Raw genomic sequence first — 25,432 nt, forward strand, 5'->3', positions numbered from 1 at the left:
GGTGGTTGTGGTTTAGTTGCTAAGCTGTGTCCAACTCTTGCAACACTATGGACTGTAGCCCTCCAGGCTCCTCTGTCCATGGGATTTTCCAGGTAAGAATACTGGAGTGGGTTGCCATTTCCTTCTCCATCTGTAACGTTTAGGTTAATCTATATTCTCCATTTCACCTTTCCCATTTATTCCATACTCCCCTGCAATCAGGATTTCACATTACTCATTTAAACAAAACTACAAGATCCATGAGTCACACTAACCATAGTTACCAAACCAGTGGTCCTTAGACTCTAAAGGGTACTTAAATGTGTATATCCCCAAAGATCACTCCCTTGTTTTCTTTCTCTCAATTTTTCTTTTGACAATGTTGTAGCTTCAATGACTACTCCTATGCCAATAAGAAGATGGATATTTAAGCCCAGACTCTTCAAGTTCAAATCTCACCCTTTAATTCCTGGTAGACTTTTCCACTTAATTTTCCCTCTGGTACCTCAAACTCAGGCTTCCCAGGTGGCTCAGTGGGTAAAGTATCCGCCTGCAATGCAGGAGACGCAGGTAGACACGAGTTCAATCCCTGAGTCAGGAAGATCCCCTGGAGGAGGTCATGGCAACCCACTCCAGTATTCTTGGTTGGAGAATCCCATGGACAGAGGAGCCTGGTGGGCTACAGTCCATGAGGTCACAAAGAGTCAGACATGACTGAAGTGACTGAGCAGGCATGCATGGACCTCAAACTCAGTATACTCCAAACATAAAAAAAAATCTCCATTCCAAACTGCTCTTCTACCTGCATCTCCAGTTTTAGGTAACAGCATCACCCCAACATCACTTTCATCCTAGTCTACCCTCTCCTGTGTTTCTATGTCTGGCTAGTAACTAAATCAGGTTGGATTTGCATCTACGATGTCTTTTCCATCTATCCCCATCATTACACTTCCTCTGCCTTCATTACTCCACTGAACTATGACAATAGCTTTCTCACTGATATTGCCCCCAGTCTCTCAATTCTATGATCACATGTTAGGGAAATTAAAATGGAGATGGTCTTATTCAGGCTTTGGAAGTAGAGGAGCAGGCCTCTGACCAACTTCTGAATTGCCTGGAACCTACTGCCTGCATGCAAGCATAACAATTGTTACCAGCAAGTCAAGTGGCACTTTAGATAAGAAAGGGAGTGGGTCTTAGAATTTCTTAAGCCCTTGGGATCTAGCCAACATCTGCCCCCCCAACACCACCACCACCAGGGTCTAAGGAATCTTCTGACTCACAAGGTGAATCAAATAGCATTGTAAAAGTTAAAGAAAAACCAGAGATGCATTTTTACGCGCTGACAGATGATCATATCAGTTTTTGGACAAGGATTATAAGTAGGAACCCCCAAAGCCATGATGCAAACTCTCACCCGTGGGTTGGACGCTCTGTCTGAGACCCTTCTCAGTTCAGACTCCAGATTGCTGTTACTTCGGACTTTTCCAGTGCTGTTCAAGTCTAGATGTAAGTTTCTGCGTAATTCGGTGATGTATGTGCTATTACTTCTCTCTATTGTTTCTATTTCTTTTCTTCTAATGACTGTGTATTGAAATTTAGTTAACCTTCTACTAAAAATTGAAATTATTTATTTGTTTGTATAGAGATTTCTTTTTATAATGAATTCTTCCAACCTAAAATGAAAGTAAAACTTTTGGCAAAACATGTCATACACAGCAACTGAAAAAATCTTTCTCGACATGTCTTTGTCATTTTTCCTCCTTAAAAGCCTTCAAGATTCTTCAGTGCATACATAATAAGACTGTGGCTGGAGGTAGGGATAAGGGACAGGATAGGAGAGTAGGGTGCTGCTGGTTTTAAATCTTGGAGTCTAAAGGTCCAGAGAACTCCAATGTCCAAGAGGAGAAGAGAGAATCCCACCTCAAGAAGACAGAATTCACCCTTTCTTCTCCTTTTTTGTTCTGTTTGGACCCTCAATGGCTTGGGTGATGCCCACCCACTTTGGTGAGGGCACAGTTTTTTTTTTTTACTTAGTCTACTGATTCAAATGTTAATCTCTTCTGAAAAACATCCTTATAGACACACCCCCAAAATAAGGTTCACTTGATCTCTGGGCATTAAGCGCAATCCAGTTGACACATAAAATCAACCATAACAAGGCTGTTTGTGACCTGAGATTTTGACATATCTTAGATCTTCCTTTTTTTTTTCTATTGAGCTATAATTCACATTTTATAAACTTCATCCTTTTAAAGCATACAATTCTGTGGGTTTTAGTATATTCACTGCTGTACACTCATCACCAGAACCTAATTTCAGAACATTTTCATCTACCTAAAAAGAACCCATGCCTGTTAGCTACTATTCCTTATTCCTCCCTGCCTCCTAGCCCCTGGATTACCACTTTCTGTTTCTAAACACTTTCTTATTCTGAATATTTCATATAAACAGATCATTTAATATGTGGCCTTCTGACTTCTTTCACTTAGCATGTTTTCAAGGTTCATTTTTTTGTAGAATATATAAAAAGACTTCATTTACTTTTATGCCTGAATAGTATTTCAATGTATGGATATACCACAATTTGTGTATCTATTCATCAATTAATGAGCATTTAGATAGTTTCCACTTTTTGGCTGTTATGAACAATGCTGCTATGAGTATTCATGTGTAAGTTTTTGTGTGGATATATGTTTGTAATTCTCTTGGGTATAGACATAAAAGTGGAATTGTTGGGCTATAAGGTCAGAGATGAATTGCTAGTAACTCTTATGTTTACCTTTTTGAGGACTGCCAAACTATTTTTCAAAGTGGCTATACAACTTTACATTCCCACCAGCAGGGTATGAGGGTTTCACACAATCACCCCTCTGTAGCTTGGTTCAAATATTTCCCTTGAGTACTTGGAGTACTAGGATAAACGTTTAAATTTTCCTTCAAGTGTCTCTATTCTACTTCTGCCTTTCAGGCTTAGCTTAAATACCTCCTCCTGCAAGTCATCCCCATCTGGATTCTTGCCTTGTTCTGTAGGGCTCCAATAGCACTTAGGTGAGCCTCTTTGTGGCGTTACCCTGCCCAGTTGTTACAGAAATTACATGACCTCATATGGAGTTAGTGGCAGTTAGTGGCCTTGGGGTCCAGGGCATAGGATTTGGAGTTAGAGAGGCCTAAGTGTCAGTCCTGAATTTCCAATCCTTCTTAGGATTGGGATGATGGCAAAGTGCTTTTTCTCTCTGAACTTTGACTTCCTCATCTATTGAATGTGGATAATAACACTGACCTTAGAGAATTCATACTTTACACATAGGAAGAGTTTGCTAAATATTTAATATCATTGAACAAAAATTGGGAAAGTAATGTATTTCATGAACCAGATGCGAAGCAATAGTTTCATCAAGTTGCCTCCCCAGATGGCGAAATATGTACAATTGAAGAAATGAACAGAAGACCAACACTTAGAGCTTGTCTGTCTTTTGGTTATCTGTTAAAAAAAATTGTAGTAAAATATACATAACATAACATTTATCATTTTAACTATTTTCAGGTGTACAATTCAGTGGCATCAGTATAGTCACATTGTTATGCAATCACCTCCACTCAGTCTTGTCTTAGACACAGAAGTTCTTCAGATCATGCCTAGGATTTGGAAATGGCACTCTAATAATTTATTTCAGAGATAAAATATCTTTCTAAACTTTTCTATCTGGAGCTCTGTGCATTTGATTTAGCTGAACTATTGCGTGGTGTCTTACAGCCAAACTTACTGGTTTAAATCTTGGCTCTCCCACTAGCTCCTTTTGTGATCTTGGGCAAATTGCTTAATTGTGTCTTAATTTTCATGTCTTAAAAGAGGAGTCACATGGAGAAGGAAATGGCAACCCACTCCAGTATTCTTGCCTGGAAAAGTCCATGGACAGAGGAGCCTGGTGGGCTGCAGTCCATGGGGTTACATGACTGAGCACGCGTGCATGAGGGTGGAGGGAGATGGGCTGGTAGCAATAAACTTGTAGAACTAAAAAAAAAAAAAAAAAGAGGAGTCACAGTAATACCATTTATTTTAGAGAGTTGTTGGGATAATTAAATGAGTAAATAGTTGTCTGGCACGTAGCAGTTGGGATACAAGTGTTGGGTACTGTTTTCATTATGTGATATAATGCCTTTGAAGTCTTTTTCCTGCTGAATTGAAAGTGCTGGAAGGGCAGAGACATCACCAACTTGGCCTACTATTAATTGCGTTCCTTGCAAATACTTCCAAAAGCGCTTATAGTCCAGCCCCTGACCCCTCCGTTTTTTGGGGGGTTTTTTTTGCCTTAAATTTTTTTATTGTCTGTTTGCACATGTCCTAAGATGGCTGACTACCATTTCATGAGCTATTTGAGTTTTATTTGAAAGGTTAGTACATTTGGGGAAGGAAATGGTTAGGAAAAACCAATACTTCCTTTTTTGACTCATTGTGGGGGGGAGTGACCCCAGGGAAAGGCTAGAGCATTAAGTGCCTTCCAGAAATTCATCTGTGGGGGCTCTTGGCTTTCCCTGGGAAAATCTCCAGCTCTACAATGGGAAGGTTGTACATCTGCCAGTAGGAGACGCTACTTGTCATAATTATCCTAACCCCAGGAAAGGGGAGGAGGCAAGGCAAGTGAATTAGACATGACATCAGCAATTTGTAAAAGTTACCAAAATCAAATGATCCAGTTTTCACTTGCCAGGTCAGAAACTAGTTGAATTCTTTTTCCATGCAAAGCGGAGCTTCCTGGAACTTGGAGCATGAAGAGGATTCTGATTTCTTCTTAAATTCTGTTTTCAGAAAATAGTTCCGCGAATTTTTAATCTCCAGAGGTTCAATGAAATTTGATCAGAAGTTACGTTGTCAAGGCGCCACCCCACTACCCTCCCCCACCACCCCGGGCTGCGTCTCGTACGTCAGCCTTTTCCCTTGCTTGGTGTCCTAGAAACTTGCAAAAACTTTCATATTGTCAGCAAAGGCAGTATTTCTGCCTGGATTTACTAACTGTACCAGGGGGGGAAAAAGTTTAGAAAACCCCTGGAAGGCTCCAACACAGCCCTTTCTTGGTGGAGATTTGCTAGTTCATAAACGGACACAAAGTCTGGCAGACTCGCCAGAGCCAGAGATCAGAATCTTCAGGAAACTGCAGGACAGATTTACCGTGTTAGAATACATCTCCAGGAATCCAGCCATATTGCTTCTAGTATCAGAGAGTTACGACAGGGGAAGACCCTATGGATGATCACATTAAAAATGCCTCTTTTTTTGTTTGTTTTTGTTTTTAACAATAAAAGTAATGTAAACTCACTGCATAAAATTTGAGAAACTCAAACAAGAGCCAAGAATAAAATTTATATTATCTGTAATTATACTACTCTTTGTTATTGATTTTTTTCTATGTTCTTCTTTTAGAAAGCCGTTTCTTATTTCTAAATACTGTTGCATAGTGAATATATACCTCAAGTTCTTAAAGAATGAATAATTACATGGAAAACCGTGTCAATTCACTGTTCCTCTGATTAGAATGACATTTACTGTAGAAAATACCATAGTTGATGAACTGGCCAGGTGGACATACGACTTCCATAATTTGTCATTTCTTGATACATGCATTTCCCACACATAGAAGAGTGCTCAATCCATTAATACAAGATAACTGGTTTTCCTTAATAAACAGTAAACTTTTAATATTCAGATTACCTGCCCCTTGCTGCAAACTTCTGTATAGCCTTGCTCTCCCTCTCTCCCATCATCCTCCTCTGCTTCCTCAGAGGTTCTCTCATGGTCATCTGAGATGCTGTCTTCCAGGCTTTAAATCCTAGTAATTCCCACCAAATAAACCTAACTCTCAACTTTTAGGTCATGTGTGTTTTTTTTTCAGTCGACAGTTTTGGCTGACTGATGAAGGGACCAGAGCAGATTTCTCTCCTTTGTCTGAACTCTATGAGGACCCAGAACCTTGGGACCATCAGAGGCCCCTTGTACCCACCAGCCTCCTTGGGAGTCCAGGCAATTCTGAATGAGTCTCTCCTGGTTCTTAGGATCTCCCGTCTTTGATCTCTGATCCTAAGTTGTATTCGGTGGGGGAAAATGTTACCTTGAAACTTGGTTTCAAGAAGAGGTACCTGGGTCACTCAGTTTTAACACTGAGCGGGAATACCCTCAGTTGGACGTCTAGGAAGATTTTGCTCGAGCAGGGGACCCTCAGTGTTAAGGCACTGGGAAGACTCAGCTTGGATACTGAGTGGTGGGTAATCTCAGTTTAGAGACTGGGGAGACTGCTCAGTTAAACACTGAATAAGGTAGGACTGGGATATTGGGAGGAAGATTGGACTGTCGTTTTTCCTTGAAATGGCTATCTTACTAGAGTTTGTTAAAATAAAACCAAAATTTATGAGAGCTTCTGAGCTCCAAAGAAGGGACTCTCTCCTCCTGGCTGGCCTTTCTCAGGCAACTGAGAAACTTGCAGGAGTGGTGGAGGCAAGTTGGCCCTATAGGGAAACGCATTCACGTAATTAACAATCTGCTCAACCAGGGACGCAAATAATCCGAGATCTGAGCACCCATGGAAGTCTTATACTCCACTGGGATACCCGAGGCATGAAAGAGGCGACAGAAAAACTCTGGGGCTAAACCAGAGGAGCAAGCCCCTAAGTAGCACAGGGTTGTCAATAGCAATTTTATGTCAACATTTCAGAATGGGAAACAAGGTTTCAAAACAAAAGAAAAAAGAATGACAGATCACCAGCCTCCAACTAATACCCCAGCCAGGTTCCCGTATAATGTATATGGAGATTATACTTGCAAGTATCTAATTGGCTGGGGAAATCATACTAAAGGAGATATCAACTTAAAATGGCCAAATTAGGGTTCTTTTCACATTCCAAAACTAATTTTTTGCATACACAGTCAGAAAAAGCCGGCCATAAGATCAAACAGACTGAATGGAATGCTTATTTTGATTGGTATTTAGAAGCTTCTAAAAGAGGAAATGATACAGTAACTTCTTTGCAGGAAAACAATGAAAGGTTGTTTGAAACTATAGCAGAATTTTAAAAAGTTTCTAGCCTTAATCCTGTCTCTTGCTCTACTCCTCCTTTGGCTGTTGTTGTTGTTCAGTAACTAAATCTTGTCTGACTCTTGGAGACCCCATGAACTGCACCACGCCAGTCTACCCTGGCCTTCACTATCTCCCCGAGTTTGCTCAAACTCGTGTCCTTTGAGTCGGTGATGCCATCCAACCATCTCATCATTTGTTATCCCCTTCTCCTCCTGTCTTCAATCTTTCCCAGCATCAGGGTCTTTTCCAATGAGTTGCCCCTTCGCATCAAGTGGCCAAAGTATTGGAGCTTCAGCTTTAGCATCAGTCCTTCCAATGAATATTCAGGGTTGATTTCCTTTAGGATTGACTGGTTTGATCTTGCTGTCCAAGTGACTCTCAAGAGTCTTCTCCAGCTCCACAATTCAAAAGCATCAATTCTTCTGTGCTCTGCCTTCTTTATGGTCCAACTCCCACATCTGTCCATGACTACTGGAAAATTATAGCTTTGACTATACTGAGTTTTGTGAGCAAAGTGAAATCTCTGCTGCTCCTTTATCTGAACTGCCTAACCCAGAAGCTTTGTCTCTCTCTCTCTCTCCCCTGTTAACTCCACCTCCTATCATTTTCCCTTGCCCAGTAAAGGAAGGCAGAAGATCAGAAGTAATCATAGCTCCCTTCAGGGAGAAACCTATTACTGGAAGGGGCGAGCCATCCTCAGCGTTTACTTGTACACCTTGGACCCAAACAAAGCTTAGAGCTCTAGCTAAGGAATTTTCTAAACCTAGTCAAGATCCAGCAGGATTTGTTAAGGAACTTGAGCTAACCATTCGAATCTATAAGCTGGTGTATTCAGAGCTATATCAATTAATACATCTATTGCTTTCTGAAAGTAAAGCCAAGGAATGTATAGAGAGAAACACTCTTTATCAGATTTTGATTTACATACCTCATAGGATTGAGATAACTGCAAAAGGAATTAGTTCATTAATAACTCAAGCATATTCCAGCTTTTCACATAAGCAGTGGATTGATCAAAGATTCAACAATGTAAACAAAGACCAGATGAATTAATTTCAGATTACTAAGAGATGTTTGAGAAAACTTTTAAACAATATTCAGGCATGATACATGAATCATTCTCTAACCACCAAAACGATCCTTTATTCCACTCTGCCTTTCTAGAAGGTTTGGATGAGAAAGTGGCTACTTGAATTGAGACATAATTTAGGTTGGTCTGCATTATAGACAAACACCCATGCCATGCTAGCAGACAAACTTTTCAAAACCATTAAAAAGAAAAAGACACCTTTATAAAAATTATGAAACTTCAATTGTGCCAATTAAGTAAACCAGGACAGTTGGTGGTTAACAAATCTCTGTTTGATCCACAGCTGACAAAGAAAGCTTTTACTGCAACTGGCCTGGTCACCTAAAAAGGGACTGCAGAAAATTTAAAAGAAAATTTGAGGATAGACTAAATTGGGCTACTCTGAGAGGAGGCCTAAGGGAGTCTTTCCCCTCCTCCTTTCTAATACCCTTGGGGAGGTGGAAATGAATATTCAAGGAAAATCAATTAAAGCCCTAATAGATTCTGGAGCCATCTCTTCAGTTTTGTGTGTGCCTTGTTGCTTAGTCGTGCCCAACTCTTTGTGACCCCAAGAACTGTAGCCAGCCGGGATCCTCTGTCCATGGGGATTCTCCAGGCAAGAATACTGGAGTGGATTGCCATGCCTCCCTCCAGGTTAATCTTCCTAACCCAGGGATCAAATCCAGGTCTCCCATGTTGCAGGTGGATTCTTTACTATCTGAGTCACCAGGGAAGCTGTACCAAAATCAAAGGCTCCCTTCCTTGGAGTAATATTTCAGTGCAAATGGTGGGGGTTTCCAATGCTTCCAGCAAGGCTTTTAAATCACTGCCTTTAGAATTTTACTTAGGAGAACTTAAAAAGAAAACACTCTTTTTTCCCCAGTAGAAATTGCCCCTATTCACCTGATAGTTTATTAGAAACTTATGAAGCCCAGATTTTGTTTACTGCTAAGGGAGAAATGTTTTTAGACCTAAAAGATCAATCAGATTTCTCTCACCACTTAATGTTCACTATCCATGATAAAGGTGATGCAGAAAAACAAAAATTGCTAGGCTTGGTACCTAAAGAATTATGGGCATGTAATTCCACTGACATAGGGAGAATACATTCTACATCACCCATTAAAACTGCCATGGACCAAAAAAAACCCCTGCCCAATATTCGCTAATATCCATTGAAGCAGAAAGTTATAGAGAGAATAAAACCCTTGATATCAGCTTACATTAATAAAGGGCTTATCGTGCCTTCCACTTGTCCTTGTAACACTCCCATTCTGCCAGTTAAAAAACCTGTTGGCAAGGGTTGAGGATTTGTACAAGATCTAAGACTTATCAATGCTATTGTTATTCCTTGCCACTCTGTGGTTGGTACCTAACCCCCACACCTTACTGTCCTGTATCCCTAAAAATAGTGACTTCTTTTCAGTGACAGATTTCTGCAGTGCATTCTTTAGTAGCCCTGTACATCCTGATGATCAATATCTTTTTGCCTTCACTTGGAATGAACGGCAACATACATGGACTGTGACGTCACAGGACTACACTGACAGCCCCACTTACTTTTCTCAGATATTAAAAGCAGATTTAGAAGATCTAGTTTTTCCTCATTAATCAGTCTTAATACAATATGTAGATGGCTCTCTGTTGTGTTTAAGTTCCTTAATAGTCAGTAAGACAGCCTGTACTTGCTCTAGAAGTTAGCTTCAAAAGGACATAAAGTGTCTATAGAGAAATTATAACTTTGTAAAGCTAATGTAAAATACCTAGGGCATGTGATAGCTAAAGATAGGCTTTTAATTGATCTAGAAAGAGTAATGGGCATTTTGGCCTTCCCTGCTCTGAGAACAAAAAGACAACTAAAGAAGATTTCTAGGTCTTGCAGGCTACTGCCAGACTTGGATTCCAAATTTAATAGCTCAACCATTATATGATTTACTTAAACGAGATTGAACCGAACCTATTTACTGGAACAGAACACTCTAAAGCCATGGAGATCCTAAAGGGCTTCCTGGCAAAGGCCCCAGCCTTAGGGCATCCAAATTATGATTTACCCTTTTTTTCTCTTTGTCCATGAAAACAAGGGAACTGCACTAGGAGTATTGACCCAAGAGCACAGTAGCCACTATCGACCAATAGGATGTAAAGCCCACAGCTAGATGCAGCAGCCAAGGCCTTTCTCCTTACCTCTGAGCTATCACTGCAACAGCTCTGATGTGTCGAACCACAGAGGAGATAGTTATGAATCACCCTCTCACTGTCTTTATTCCACGTGCTGTGGAAGCCTGACTAAACTCTCATCACACACATTATTCAGCAAGCTGATTAATGTCTCATAAGATTGTCCTGCTCTCACCAAATATAACTCTCCATAGGTATAACAAACAATGCACCTACCTTGTTCCCAGAAAAATTGGATGATGCAAAGCATGATTGTATTGCCTTAACTGACAATCTTTTATCCCCTAGGATTGACTTTCAAGAGAGTCCAGTGGATAATCCTGATTTTATATTATTCACTGACAGTTCCTATTTACAAGGACCTCATGGAAAATACCAGGCTGGCTATGCTGTTGTTTCCCCAGTGCCTACCCTTGAAAATGGTTATTTGTCTAATGTCTCTTCTGCTCGACAGGCTGAGTTAATACCGCTAACCAGAGCCTGTCAGTTAGCAAAAGGAAAATCTGTCAATATCTACAAGGACAGCCACTATGCTTTTGGAGTGGTGTATAATTTTGGTATACTTCGGAAACAAAGAGGGTTTCTAACATCCTCAGGACAGCCTATCAAAAATGGGAAACAAGTAGTGGAGTTATGAGATGCAATTCCGCTACCAGGTGTGCTTGATATTATTAAGGTATCAGGCCATTCAAGGACCGACACTGCCGAGGCAAAAAGAAAACTTGAGCTAATCATGCCGGCAAGGCAGCAGCCTCTCAAATTATTCACGACCAACTAACTACTGCCTTTCCCTTTTAGTCTCCCAGTAACCTCTCTAACATGTTATTAAGATTTCAGAGAACAGCACCAGACAAGGAAAAAGACACCTAGATACAGAAAGGAGGAAGATTCAACTCTAAAAGAGAGCTGTGGATAGGCCCAAACAGGAAGCCTGTCCTTCTGTTTGGAGCTCAGTATCCTGTTTTACAATATATTCATGAGTTAACTCGTTAAAACCAAGATAAGATGGTGTTAGGGGGTAAACAATATTTTTGGAAACTTTCCTTTACTACAGCTTGGAAGATCTATTCAGGATGCGGTGCAGGTCCAAAATATAATCCAGGAAAGCTATTGCAGAAGTTCTCAGGGGAGTTTTCCATTACCTACAGGCCCTTTGGAAATGTGGCAGGATAGGTTTTATACAGATTCCTCCCCTGCAAGGTTATCAACATGTTCTTGTTATGATCTGTGTGTTTTCACACTGGGTTGAGGCATTCCCAAGCAGAAGGGCCATGGCACAATCAGTAGAGAAGCTGCTTTTAGAAAGAGCAGTTCCCATCTGGCAAATACCCTCAGAACTACATAGTGACAGAGGAACTCATTTTACTGGACAAATTGTTAAGGAAGCTTGTAAAATTTGGCCAATTATGCAATACTTCCATTGTACCTATCGCCCCCAGTCTTCTGGGTTAATAGAAAAGATAAATGGAACAATTAAAACTCAATTGACTAAAATTATGGATGCTTATTCCTTATGCTCACCTAAGGCTCTTCCGTTGGTCCTCCTCAACCTCAGATCCACTCATTCTGGCAAACATCATTTCTCTCCCCTTGAGATTATTACGGGGAGACAAATAAGATTGGATGAAGGATCATATGATCCTACATTACTAAAGGGAGATATATTACATTATTGCAAGTGTTTAATCAAATTATTGGCAGATCCTTCTAAACTTGTTTCTGAAGCTTATCACAGTAATCTATCTTCAAATGAAGATCAGATGTCTTATGACTTACAACCAGGATATTATGTATATTGGAAAAGATGTCATTTAAAGGACTCCCTCCAACCTAGATGGAAGGGCCCTTATCAGGTCCTTTTAACAAGCTCATGTGCAGCAAAACTGAAGTAAATTGACTCTTGGATTCATCTTTCTTCCCTAAAAAGGGCTTCTGCACCAGGCTGGTCTGTAGAGAGAACTGCTGACCTCAGACTCATCTTAAAACAATGCCCTGATAGTAATAAAGCACCAATGCCAGAACGATCAGAAGACAATATCAGAAGCAGACAGCTGTCCCAAGATGCTGGACCTGACCAGTATGATGGTTCATTACATTTTCTTCTTGATTTCTTGGACTCGCACTTGAATCAATCTTTTTGTATCATGGGCCCTCTCTTATGCAAATTTTAGAAATCAGTCAAATTGTTGGGTTTGTGGTCAGTTACCTGCATCCAGTACCTCTGGTTTATCTTGGTGTGTTTCTCCCCTCCAAGGCTCTGACTGGATGGCTCTTAGAAAGTTTATTTTAGAAAAAAAGAAGTATAGTTTGGTCTGGGCTACTATTGATATCACTCAATGGGACCCACTCACTTGGCCAAACTAACATGCATATTCTGACCATGGCCATAAATATGAACTTTCTCTTAAGGTTACTCAAGCTCAGTCAGAATAAGAAGCTACCTTTCAGTCAAAAAATGTAAACTCTAGACTGTTAGGAAGGACACTTCCTCAGTTATGAGTTGAATTTATCTGGCTAATACCAGGCTCTGGTCATCTAAGCCTAAAGGTCCCCCAGTCTGGGAACAATTAAATCATACTAAAGATAATTAGCATTATAATACTAAAAAATTAGGCTGGATGCCTTATGAAAATTGCCAGTATATCATATATCATTTCCCTTTAAGACAGTGATTGGTACAGAACAGATTGGGTCAGACAACCAGAAATATACTGGGTGGCAGCTAACGGGACTTAGTGGCTTTGTGGGACCAATCTCTGGCCCTAGCTTCCACCAGGATGGCCAGAAAGGTGTACTTTAGGATTCCCTTGGGCTCAAGTTCACTTACGTACAAATTTAGATGTTACTCCAGCAAATTTACCATCAATATGAGCCTGATGGACCAAGAGATCTGTATTTCACTGGTATGATCACTTAGCAGCTATTTTTGTGCTCTCAGTAGGATTGGAAAAAGTTATTTCTCACACTAAAACCGTAACAGAATTCACTCAAACGGCCTAGCAACCAGGTTATTAGCTTTCTAAATTTTGAGGTCTCTATGATGAGAAAAGCTGTCTTACAAAATGGTATGGCCCTTGATAAACTTAACAGCATCTCAAGGGAGCACGTGTGCCATCATTCAAACTGAATATTGTGTTTGCATGCCGGGTGAATCTCCTAAGGTAACACATTTAATGAGTCACATGAAAAATCAGATTACCGCCTTATATGATCCACTTCCTAACCTTGGTAATCTTTTGGGAAGACGGTTTGGTTCTGGAAGCTCATGGCTTAAATCCCTACTTGTTACTTTAATAACTTTATTAGCTGTATTACTTGTAATCTGTCTACTTTATAAGGGTCTTCTTGCATTATACACTGTGTAACCAGGCCCTAGACCAAATTAATGATAGCTAAATATCTTAGGCAATGACACCCCACTCCAGTACTCTTGCCTGGAAAATCCCATGGACGGAGGAGCCTGGTAGGCTGCAGTCCATGGGGTCGCTAAGAGTCGGACATGACTGAGCGACTTCACTTTCACTTTTCCCTTTTATGCACTGGAGAAAGAAATGGCAACCCACTCCAGTATTCTTGCCTGGAGAATCCTAGGGACGGCGGAGACTGGTGAGCTGCCGTCTATGGGGTCGCACAGAGTCGGACACGACTGAAGCGACTTAGCATAGCATAGCATAGCAAATATCTTAAAGAATTAGGTCACATTTATAACATAGAATAATTGTAATAGTGTGATTCTAGGTATGGGAAGAAGCAACAGGGGAAATATCTCCTGGATCCTAATAGGTTAGAAGATAAAGGATCCAGAGAATCTTTTATCATCTATCAATGGGCCTAATCTGGAAATTAACACCTGGAGTGACATATCAATAAAAATTTTCACCTGATCTTGGATGAGCCTCCTAGCACAGTGGGACAAAAAAGATGGTCATGAAATGTCTCCCAATATGGTCGAATTTCCCACCATGGAGAGGGATTGTGAAATGAAATATTAATATTTCCTGCTATACCAGGAAACAATGTCACAGCCATCAGGGATTTCAACCTTCCAAACATAAATTTCTAAGCCCAGTTAGAATAATACCTCTATTTGGCATCCATTAGCCACTTCCCCAGTAAGCACTGAGGAGCTGGATGTGTGGGTGTATGTGGGGGGATGTGTGGGAGAAATTTCACCACCCCTTATGTTGAATGAAGAATTAAGATGTGAACAATTAAGAAGCAGGATTTGGCCCCAGATAGCTGAGATGCATATGAAAGGAATGAATTCAGTGAACCCAGCCACTTGCATCTTCCCATACATAGAAGGGCACTAAATCCCTTAATGAGAAATAACTGGTTTCCCTTAATTAATAATAATCCTTTAGTATTCAGTTACCTGTCCCTTGCTGCAAACTTCTATTATATAATAGAATATTATGTAATATATAATATATATAGCCTATATGTATATAATATATATAGTAATATATAACCTGGCTCCTTCCCCACTCAACCCCCCCCAACCCCCACCTACCTCCTCAAACAGTTCTCTCAGGGTCACCTGAGATGCTGTCTCCTGGGCTTGAAGTCCTAATAATTCCCACCAAATAGACCTAACTCTCCCAGTGGGGACATCTTGATTTGGGAGAACTCAGGGTCAACTGAGTTCCAATGAAAGCTCTCTCCAGACCTCCTAAAGGGTTAACAGTGTTTGAATCAAGTTTTCTGGGCTATAGGTTTTTGAAGTGACCTCCCAGTGAATTTCATCTTTCAGCACTTCTAGGGAAGTCCAAGGCCTGGAACAGAGAAAGTTAAAACTGAGGGAGGGCCTGGGAAGTTGGGGTGCTGTGTTGTCCTCATTCTCTAACCTGCGACCCCCACCTCCTTATCTCTTTCAGGCAGGTCATGGCATCGCCAAGCCAAAGTTTGAATTCTACTTTAGATGATAACTGGCAAGTGAACTTTCTAGAGAAGCTTCTGATTATTGACTTGTCCCTGGGGGATCAAGATGTGGAGTGCTTGAAGTTTCTCTGCCAAGACTACATCACCCCCAGAAAACTGGAAGAGTGCAGCAGAGCCTTGGATATTTTTGAGTACCTGATGCAAGAGGAGCTGCTGAGTGAGAAAGACCCCTTCTTCCTAGCAGAGCTCCTCTACATCATAAAGCAGAAGGCCCTGCTGCAGCACCTTGACTACACCGAGGAGCAGGTGGAATGTTGGCTGCAAACCCACCGCAGGGTCTCCCACTTCAGGTGATCAAGATCAACATGGCAGGGCCACTGGGCTTTGAAAGGCTGGGATTACGATCTTTAATCTAAAAATTAAAAATGAATTCGATTTTAAGGTTTTTTTCCCCCTTATCTACCTCCTTGGATGGTATGGTGATTCTAAACCAGATTTCTCAGCTTTAGGTGCTAATGAGAAGGGAGGCTAGAAGGTCAATAAAGCTTTAAACCCCAGCCCCGGGCCTGAGAGGGGCCCCCTTTTGTTTTGCTCCTCACTGAGGAAGGAGGCCCAGCTCCAGGCAGCAGGCCCCACCTCCAGCCTTCCTCTTTGTCAACCTCCTTGCTCTCAGCCTCTTCCCTCCTGTGAGTCACTGATGTGTCTGCCATTCAAAAAGAGAGTAATTGCATGTGCTTAGTCGCTCGGTCATGTTCGACTCTTTTTGACCCCATGAACTGTAGCCCGCCAGGCTCCTTTGTCCATGGGGATTTGCCATGCAAGAATACAAAAGCAGGTTGCCATGCCCTCTTCCGGGGGATCTTCCCAACTCAGGGACTGAACCCGCGTCTCCCACATTGCAGGCAGATTCTTTACCAGCTGAGCTACCAGGGAAGCACACTTGGACCCAAACTGACAAAATGAAAAAGGAGATGTGTCTCTAGGGTAGGGAGGGACGTCATTTATGCCATGTCCAACTTGCCCAATCTGGGGGTGAAAGCCGGACAGGTTAAATATAGGCATTTTGCCCAAAGAGGTAAAATAAAGGCAACAGACCTGAGGCAACACTGTTACAAACTGTCCACTGACATAGTATCTACATCAAACAACCTCACAAGGAGGAGCCTTTGTGGTATTATTTTATAGCTTGGACAATTAGACTGCTTCAGGTCTTAACGCTTGAACTGACTCCTAGAACCTGAGCGACCCTTGGGTCAGGAGAGAATTCTGGAAATTATTATCTCCATTCTGTTGGTTAAAAGCTGAGGAATGGTCTTAGGCATGCAGAGCTGTTAATGTGTGAATGAGGTATTCAGTTTTTCTTTTTGTTTTGGCCACATGGCCCAGTATGTAGGCTCTTGATTCCTCCACCAGGGATTATACCTATGCCCAATGCTAGAACTGCCAGAGAAGTTCCTAAATTCAGTTTTTCCAACTGTTGAGTGTATGGCTTTCCAGAAGCTGGGATAGTTTCCTTTCTATAAGTGAACTCCATATTCACTGGCATTGGGTGCTCCCTGATGAGGGCTTACAAAGTAAGCCTGATTTCTGAAATGGAGTCTGGAGAAACGTGGGCATGCCACAGTGGTGCTGTACGCCTTCTTAGTGGGATTTGAAACAGCACTGGACCTGGAATCAAAAGACCTGGAATCAACAAGGCTCACCGTTACCAACAAGGCTCATAGGCAAATAGGTCAAATTGAAATACTAAAAGTTTTTGTTTTTAAACCTATAAAATGAGATTAATAGTTGTCTACTCACAGGGCTGTGATTATTCAAATGAGAGATAATGTTCAATAAAAGCTCTCCATTTTCTGCCTGTCTTCTGCAAGTGTGAGGCTTTAATTTGTCTCTTTGGTCTATGTCTTAGAAACCTGCTCTACGAACTGTCAGAAGGCATCAGTTCAGAGAACTTAAAGAGCATGATCTTCCTTCTGAGGGAGTCAATTCCGAAAGTCCAGATGGTGAGTGAGCTGTACCCGATGGGATCTTTGTGAACATCACCTTAATCAGTGCTTGGGAAGATGTTGGAAGGGAGACCGTATCAAACAAGGGTTAGAAACATGGGTTGTGATGTGCCTGGAGTCTAGTTCCAGACTAATTCCTGAATGTGGGGCAAGTGACTGAACGTTTCTGAGTCTCCATTTTCTAATACAGCCTATTATAGACAATTATACTACTTCCTTCCAGGATCATGAAGAAGATTAGATGAAATAATGTACATAAACTATTAGCTGGGGCCTATATTTTGCACATAGTACGTGCGCGCATGCTAAGTCCCTTCAGTCATGTTCAACTCTTTGCCAGCCTTTGAACTGTAGCCTGCCAGGCTCCTCTGTCCATGGGATTCTCCAGGGAACAAAACTGGAGTGGGTTGTCATGCCCTCCTCCAGGGGATCTTCCCAAACCAGGGATTGAACATCGTCTCCTACATTGCAGGCAGATTCTTTAGCACTAAGCCATCAGCAAAGCCCTTTGCACATAGTAACCATGCAGTAAATGATTGACTGCTATGGGCATTCACTGTGTCTTATGATACAGAATTGTGCAGGGCACCACAAAGGAATAAGGAGGTGGTAGCTAATGGCAGAGTAGGATTCAGTTGTTCATCACCTCCGTTTGTTGAGGTTTTCGAAGGAGACTATCCTCTTCAGTGGACTCTGCAGTGTCTTCCATGAAGAGTTTTGTGAAAATCAAATGAGACGAATGTTTGAGGATGTGCTTTCTACAGGGTTATACAGAAGCTTGGAACCAATAGTAATTTTTTTAATATTAACGTAATGCTGTCTGCTGATATTCTTGTTAGGTTGATTACAAGTAAGGGCTGGAAAGTAGCTGTACATATCTCTTCCAGGCCACAGAACTTTTTATTTTTTGAGTTTCTAACAGCTTGTGACAAGCCAGTTATTTAATTTGGGAAGGGGGCAATTTTCAAATTTTACCCTATAACATTAATTTTGTTATTCAACTGTTATTTTCATTAGGTTTTAAGTTATATAAGGTTTGATAACACCAAAAAAAGATGTGTAAAATGTATGGAAGTTATAAAATGTAGGACTAAGTGAGCAGCCATGGATCCCCTGTCCAACTCAGAAATGAGCACATCACCCATGGGAAAAGCCCGAGTGTAGCCCTCCCATATCACATTCTTTCCAGACTAACTGGTATTATTGACAAATAATTTCTTCTCTTTTTTTTTTTTTTTTAAACTTTTTGGCTCTGCTGTGTGGCATGTAGGATCTTAGTTCCCCTGACCAGGGATCAAATCCTTGCCTCCTGCCTTGGGAGCGAAAAGTTTTAACCACTCTTCCCTGGGACTGCCAGGGAAATTCCAATAACTTCTTTTTTTAAAGAAAAATCACTGAGGAGTGGGAAGCTGTTTTACATGTGGTAGATATAACAGGACCATGTTTAATAATCCATTAAACATGTTTCCTGGTGTCAGACCTGTAGACTAACTAATCTGCAGTTTAATTCTCTGTTTTGGCTCTTCTCTTTCAGTCCTTTCCACAGCCCGCCCTCCCCACCTCCCCCACCCCGCCTTTTCAGGGCCCTCAAGGATTTTAGCCTCTTGTGACTTTCCGTTGTTTCTCTCTTCAGTCTTTATCCCAAAGATGGGTTGTGGGATCCTCAGGAATGGGGACTGAGTCTTACTCATTGTTGGAGCCACAAAACATTGCATAATTAGTGCTCTGATATGAATGAATCAGATGACAAAATCTTGAGTTTATGTTGGTGCAAAGTGGTTACCCACTCAAAGTGACAGCATTTTGCCTTAAATGTAGAATTTCTCAATATCAGAAGAGATTCCTGTAGTTTGAAAAGCTCCCCAGTACATTCAGATAATATTATCTCCCAGCTTTGGGGCATCCTTTCATTATTTTTCCAGCTTTGGGGTTTATAAATAAAATGAGACCACTTTCTATTATTACACCTATTGTCATGCACAGAAGTCCTTACTCCCCACAATGAGGTGAGGGATGACAAGGCCATTTGATATTCAACAGCGAGCCCTGATTTCAAACCAAGAAAAGTTGGGGAATGTATTTCTCCTTCTAGGCCTTTCACAGGTCTTGCTGCTGCTGCTGCTGCTGCTGCTAAGTCGCTTCAGTCGTGTCCGACTCTGTGCGACCCCACAGATGGCAGCCCACCAGGCTCCCCGTCTCTGGGATTCTCCAGGCAAGAACACTGGAGTGGGTTGCCATTTCCTTCTCCAATGCATGAAAGTGAAAAGTGAAAGTGAAGTCGCTCAGTCGTGTCTGACTCCTAGCGACCCCATGGACTGCAGCCTACCAGGCTCCTCCGTCCATGGGATTTTCCAGGCAAGAGTACTGGAGTGGGCTGCCATTACCTTCTCCGTTCACAGGTCTTAGACCTCTGCTTAAAGGCATCTGTGGCTACATAAACATTTTCACAGTCAGAATCATTCCAAACATTTCTGTCCCCTGCTAAATCAGCTTTTAAATCATCAATAGCCCAGGCCTAAGTAGCCAAATGATTTTATGTTTTTATCACTCAGTACAACTGTAAATAAGAATTTATAGTATATAGCTGTGGCATGAAGCTGTGAAATTACGTGGATGAATTTATAAAAACTGCACTTGCTTCTTGGATTCCAAATGACCTCAGCTTTATTCTGAAGGAGATCTAACTCTTCACATCAGAATTGTGGCTGAGTTACATACTTCGGATAATCCAGGATGATCTCTATGGGGCTTTGTGATCAGGCCAGCCTTCTGAAGTGTGTAAAGGACAAGCTAAGCAACCTAGATTTGTTTCTATACCAGGGCTTAACAAGACTGCATTATCTGCGATCGCAAAAGACTTTATCACAGAAATTAACTTTCTGTGGAGGGACTGAGAGCTTCCCAGGTGGCATTAGTGGTAAAGAACCCACTTGCCAAGGCAGGATACATAAGAGATACAGGTACAATCCCTGGGTCAGGAAGATCTTCTGGGGGAGGGCATGGCAACCAACTCCAGTATTCTTGCCGGCAGAATCTCCATGGACAGAGGAGCCTGGAGGGCTGCAGTCCATAGGGTTACAGAGTTGGACAAGACTGAAGTGACTTGGCATGCACACATGCACAGAGGACCTGAAAAAGAATTGTGAATTCACATGGTCTCTCTGGATGGACAGAAATAACCTTTGCAGGGTGTTCTAGGTTTCCTCTTTGATAACTTTCACACAAACTTAGAGCAAGCATAGCTGCTGTCACACTTCACGAGTGACACAAACAATGGTCAGGATATCTGCTCTCAATATAGCAATCAACACAGAACCTTAGATGTAAAGGAAACCACACCCAGACCTAGCTTTTTAGTAAAGAAGCAGAACAAGAGAGTTTCAGAACTTGTGCTAATATTTGCCAGGTTGGTGTTCTTAAACTAATGTGCAAACTCTGTTTAAATTGTGTGTTTGTGTATGTGTATGGAAGGTATAATTTACTCAACATCTAATACACTTTCTGCAAAGTAGAATTGATTTCCACCTTTGGTTCTGGAATGACCTCTTAGCTCCTTTTCTTCCTCCTGATAAGGAGTTCCGGTTTTGAGCTTAAGTGAGAGCTCATTTGCACATAACCTAGTGCAGAACCTTGTTCTGGGGATTCCCTCTGCCTCCTTTGCCCAGCTGATCAGCTTTGGTTAAATCTTCCTTATTACCGCCTCCTCCCTCCTGCTTCCTTTTCTGAGCAGGTTGTAAGTGTGCTGGGGCTGCAGATGAGGACACACACATTTCTTTGCCTTTTTGGTTCTCCTCTCTGTCTCTGGAATGTCTTGAAACTTTATCATCTCTCTTTTGATCAGATTCAGACAGAACTCAGTTCAGACTTTGTAACTCTGGCCCTTCCCTCGGTTGTTGGTATTTTGAGTGCCTTGTTTGAAAACACACTTTTGCGTGCACACAAATACACACTCCCAGTAACCCTTTCTCATTCGTCTGTTACTGTTCCATCTTCCTCCCCTTTACTGTCAGACTTCTTGAAAGAACAGTTTGCACACACTCTCTCCACTGGCTCACACTCCAGCGCTTTCCAAGATGATTTCAGACTCCTTCACTCCCATGAGACTATTCTTGCTAAAACTTCCATGAGCCTCCCCATAACCAGATTTTAGTTTCTCATTTTCCCTATATGATCTTCCTTGCTTGGAATGTCCTTTTCCATGTTGGAAGTGAAGGCGTAGTGATCCTAAAAGATGCAATTTGTGTATCACCTCCCATGTGCAGCTGTTAATACGTGAAACCTGCTCTATGAAACAGGTAAATGAGGCAGAAACTCAGGGTATCTCCATGTGAAGTCATCTTTGACTCTTCTTTCATTTCTTTATCCCCTTCCAATTGACCTCCAAGCCCATCAAATTATATCTCAGAAAGGTCACTCAAATCCAGTGCCTTCTCTGTGCTTCTACTGCTAGCTTTAAACCAGGCCCAGATGGTCTCTTCACTGGAGTATCTAGTCTTCTTGCCAACATTTCTTTTCTAGTCCACTTCTTCCTCCAATCTATCACCAAGTTGCTGTTGTTCAGTTGCTCAGTCATGTCCAACTTTTTGTGACCCCATGAAATGCAGCACACCATGCTTCCCTGTCCTTCACTATCTCCCAGAGTTTGCTCAAGCTCATGGCCATTGAGTCAATATTGCTGGCCAACCATCTCATCCTCCATTGCCCTCTTCTCCTCCTGCCCTCAATCTTTCCTAGCTCAGGGTCTTTTCCAATATGTCGGCCCTTTGCATCAGGCGGCCAGAGTATTGGAGCTTCAGCTTCAGCATCCATCCTTCCAATGAATATTCAGGGTTGATTTCCTTTAAGATTGACTGATTGGATCTCCTTGTTGCCCAAGGGACTCTCAAGATTCTTCTCTAGCACCAAGTTTAAAAGCAAGACTTCTATTTAAAAACAAACCTGTTAATGTCATTGTTCTCCTTAAAAATTCCCACTGGCACAGGGACATAGGTATACATATGGCTGACTCATGTTTATGTTTGGCAGAAACATAATGCTATAAAGCAAGTATCCTTTAATTAAAAATAAATAAATAAATAAATAAAATTCCTACTGGCACCCCTTCCTCCGTGGAACACTTGCCCAGATCTCTCAATGCTCCCTGTCTACCTGACACCAGCCTGACACTCTGGTGTTGACCTAGCTTTCACTTTCATTGGGAGTTTGTACTCAAGCCTCCTCCTCAGTATTCCTGAATGCACAGTCCCTTTTTGATTAGCCATCACGTCTGGAGGCTCCCCTACCCCTGTTTCCATCCTGCTGATGCTTCTGTATACAGTTAGCTAGTGTTTATATGTTCACTTTCTGAGTAGTTATTTTTATTTTATTTTTGGCCACTCTGCACAGCATGTGGGATCTTAGTTCTGGGACCAGGCATTGAACCTGCATTCCCTGCAGTGGAAGCATGGGGGTCTTAACCACTGGACAGCCAGGGACGTCCCCCTGATTAGTTATTCTTTTCTGTGGGCTCTAACACAGTTTTATTCATGCATATTTTTTCATAACCAGATTAATATGTTGATTGGGAAGTCCTCATCACTGAAAAGATTATGGTGCCTTCCACCTCATATATAATTCAATTTGAAAATAATACTAGCCAATTTTCAATTTTTCTTGAGTGCTTAAGACTTTTTTTTCTTTTAAAATGCTGAATATAAAATTCTTTCAAAAGATTTTCTCCTCATTTCTTTTGTACCCTGTTTGCTGCTGCTCTCATCTATTATATCATTTACAGCTGTGAGTCAGCAGCAGTATTGCTCAACAGTTAATAAGGTAGACTTTGGCATCTGGATGCTGCTGCTTGGTTGCTTTAGTCATGTCTGACTCTGTGGGACCTCATGGACTGTAGCCCACCAGGATCCTCTGCGCATGGAATTCTCCAGGCAAGAATACTGGAGTGGGTTGCCATGACCTACACCAGGGGATCTTCCCAACCCAGGGCTTAAATCCAGATTTCCTGCATTGCAGGTAGATTTATTACCACTGAGCCACCAGGGAAGCCCCTGGCATCTGGCTGTCAGGACTGAAATACTAGCTCTGCCACTTACTGGCTCTGTGACCTTGGACAAGTTACTGAATTTCTCTGTGCTTCAGTTATTTCATCTTTAAAATGGGGATAATAATAGCATCTACTCTTCAAATTGTTTCTGAGTAGTTAGTGAGCTGTGTATAATTGGTATGTGGTACCCCTGGGTCAGGAAGATCCCCTGGAAGAGGAAATGGCACTCTACTCCAGTACTCTTGCTTGGGAAATGCCATGGGCCAGAGCTTGGCGGGGTACAGTCCATGGGGTCCCAAAGAGTTGGACACGACTGAGTGACTAACACACATACACACATTGATACAGATTCTATAGAGATTTACAGTTTCTATACTGTCTCTTTCCCTATACTATTTAGATCCTCCTGGATATATACTCTGCCTTATTTATTAATGCAATGGATAATCAGTAGGCAAGTAAAAGTGACTTCTTTGATTCTCTTGCAGACCCCTAGAAGCTTCTTGGCATATCTGGAGAAACAAGCTGAAATAGATGAAGATAATGTGACATTACTGGAGGATCTCTGCCGGAAAATTGTGCCAAACCTTATGGAAAAGCTAGATAAATACAAAAGAGAGAGAGGTAACTAGCTTATGCTTGCTTGCTTGTTTGTACCAGACCACGGGAATTCTTAAATCAGTTGGTCATGTGTGATATTTACTCATCACTCTGATAATATTCTCTTGAAATCTATTTGCTCATCCAACACATGTTTATTGAATGCATACTTTGTACTAGGCACAGTTTTAGAAGTTGGAGCTATAGCAAGATATAGAGCAAAGTTCCTACCCTCTTGGCACTTATATTCTAGTGGGAGAAAGTGGTTTTAGACAAATGTCTTCTTCTGATTCTTAAATAGAAACGAGAATAACAGAAATGGTTTTGAATGAAATGACATAAGATAAAAGGCAGAATGGCACAGGAATTAAAAGTGGAACTCATGGAGTCAGATTGCCAGAATTCCACTTATTAATGGTTCAGAGGCCCTTTCCTCAGCTCCTTTACGTCTCACTTTTCCCATATGTAGAGTGAGGACAATAACTGTACCTGCTTCATGATTTTTTTTGAGGATTAAATGATGTAATTCCTTAAAAATGCATGTCTGGCACAAAGTAAGCATTCAATACACATTGCTAGGAATATGTTTGTTAGAAAGTCATAAAAATTTTCATATTCTCAAAAATTGCTATCAGAGAAGAATTTTATTTCTGTTTTGTTTTCCAGAAATGGAATAAAAAAACAGATGCCTCAGGCTGCTTTCACACTACGTAAGAAAGCAGTGTTCTTGCACCACAGGAAGAACGGTGACCATGGAAGAGAGTTTTGATTGGTTCTTAGACTTGAAAGACCCTTTGGTCATTTCTTCCAACCTCCCAGTCATCATGGAAATCAGTGGCAGTTCATTCTAGTAATAAAACTTGTTTTCTAACACAGACTCTGTTTTTTTCTTTCTGATAAGTCTAAATAGTAACAGTTTTCTTTATTGAAGCCTTGGATTGTAGTCTTGAATTTAATTGTGCACCCTGAAAAAAAAGAGAGTGGCCTCGATTTGGGCATCTGTGAAATAAAAGGTGGGACCGGGTATATTTTAAGATTCCTTTTAGCTCAGAACCACTGTCCGTGGCTTTGACTGAGCTTCAGTTTCCCTTGTATATGCCCACCTATTGTTATAATCCTGTGTCCCTGCTGCACAGTCTTGTTTTGGACATTGGTTGATGATGAGATGGTGGCTCACTGCCCCTCTGTCTGTCCTCCCCTAAAATTTGGTCCATGCCACGCCCATTTCTTGCTTTAGTGTGAGGGAGGTGTTTGTGCAGGAGCTGCTTCTCTTGGGCCACAAACAGGATTGGCTCTTGGGAGATGAACAATGTTAAGACAGACACATTCAGCTGCTCTAGGAGCAGAAAACTTACAATCTTGTATTAAATTCCATGTTGGGGTCAGGACGTTTCAGATGCAGAACACCCACCTCAAACCAACTAAAGCAAAGAAGAAAATCGGTTGCTTCTTTCACCTGAAAACACATAAATGGGAAGATTGCCTTCAGATGTGCCTGAATTAGGCTGAAATCTGCACACAGCATCTCTCTCTGCCAGGGTCCTCAGGGTTGGTCCCTGACTGTAGAAGATTAGGGTCCATGGCTGGGGATTCTCAGGTTTATTTTCAGGGT

General features: G+C 41.5%; 1 protein-coding gene across 4 annotated transcripts; it reads left to right on the forward strand.

Moving 5' to 3' along the window:
• The first annotated feature begins 685 nt into the window (after positions 1–685).
• On the forward strand, positions 686–24,695 carry LOC145542641 (caspase-10-like). 4 transcript variants are annotated; one of them, XM_081581885.1, is made up of 6 exons: positions 686–1,488; positions 12,224–12,373; positions 15,174–15,527; positions 17,087–17,180; positions 23,709–23,844; positions 24,487–24,695. In XM_081581885.1, coding segments are annotated over exons 1-6 (747 nt in total). In that variant the 5' UTR covers positions 686–1,486; the 3' UTR covers positions 24,498–24,695. The 4 variants fall into 4 exon arrangements, with proteins under 4 accessions (XP_081438011.1, XP_081438012.1, XP_081438013.1 ...); XM_081581886.1 differs by having other exon boundaries at positions 686–799; XM_081581887.1 differs by lacking the exon at positions 12,224–12,373.
• The last annotated feature ends 737 nt before the right edge of the window (positions 24,696–25,432 follow it).

The sequence above is a fragment of the Giraffa tippelskirchi genome, chromosome 3 (assembly GCF_054371585.1).
Source record: "Giraffa tippelskirchi isolate mGirTip1 chromosome 3, T2T-mGirTip1v1.2.pri, whole genome shotgun sequence".
Taxonomy (NCBI): domain Eukaryota; kingdom Metazoa; phylum Chordata; class Mammalia; order Artiodactyla; family Giraffidae; genus Giraffa; species Giraffa tippelskirchi.

Coding starts and splice junctions, on each gene's coding strand:
- LOC145542641 (XM_081581885.1), top strand. Junction 15,528..17,086: donor CGCAGGGTCTCCCACTTCAG/GTGATCAAGATC, acceptor TCTATGTCTTAG/AAACCTGCTCTACGAACTGT. Junction 17,181..23,708: donor CAATTCCGAAAGTCCAGATG/GTGAGTGAGCTG, acceptor ATTCTCTTGCAG/ACCCCTAGAAGCTTCTTGGC.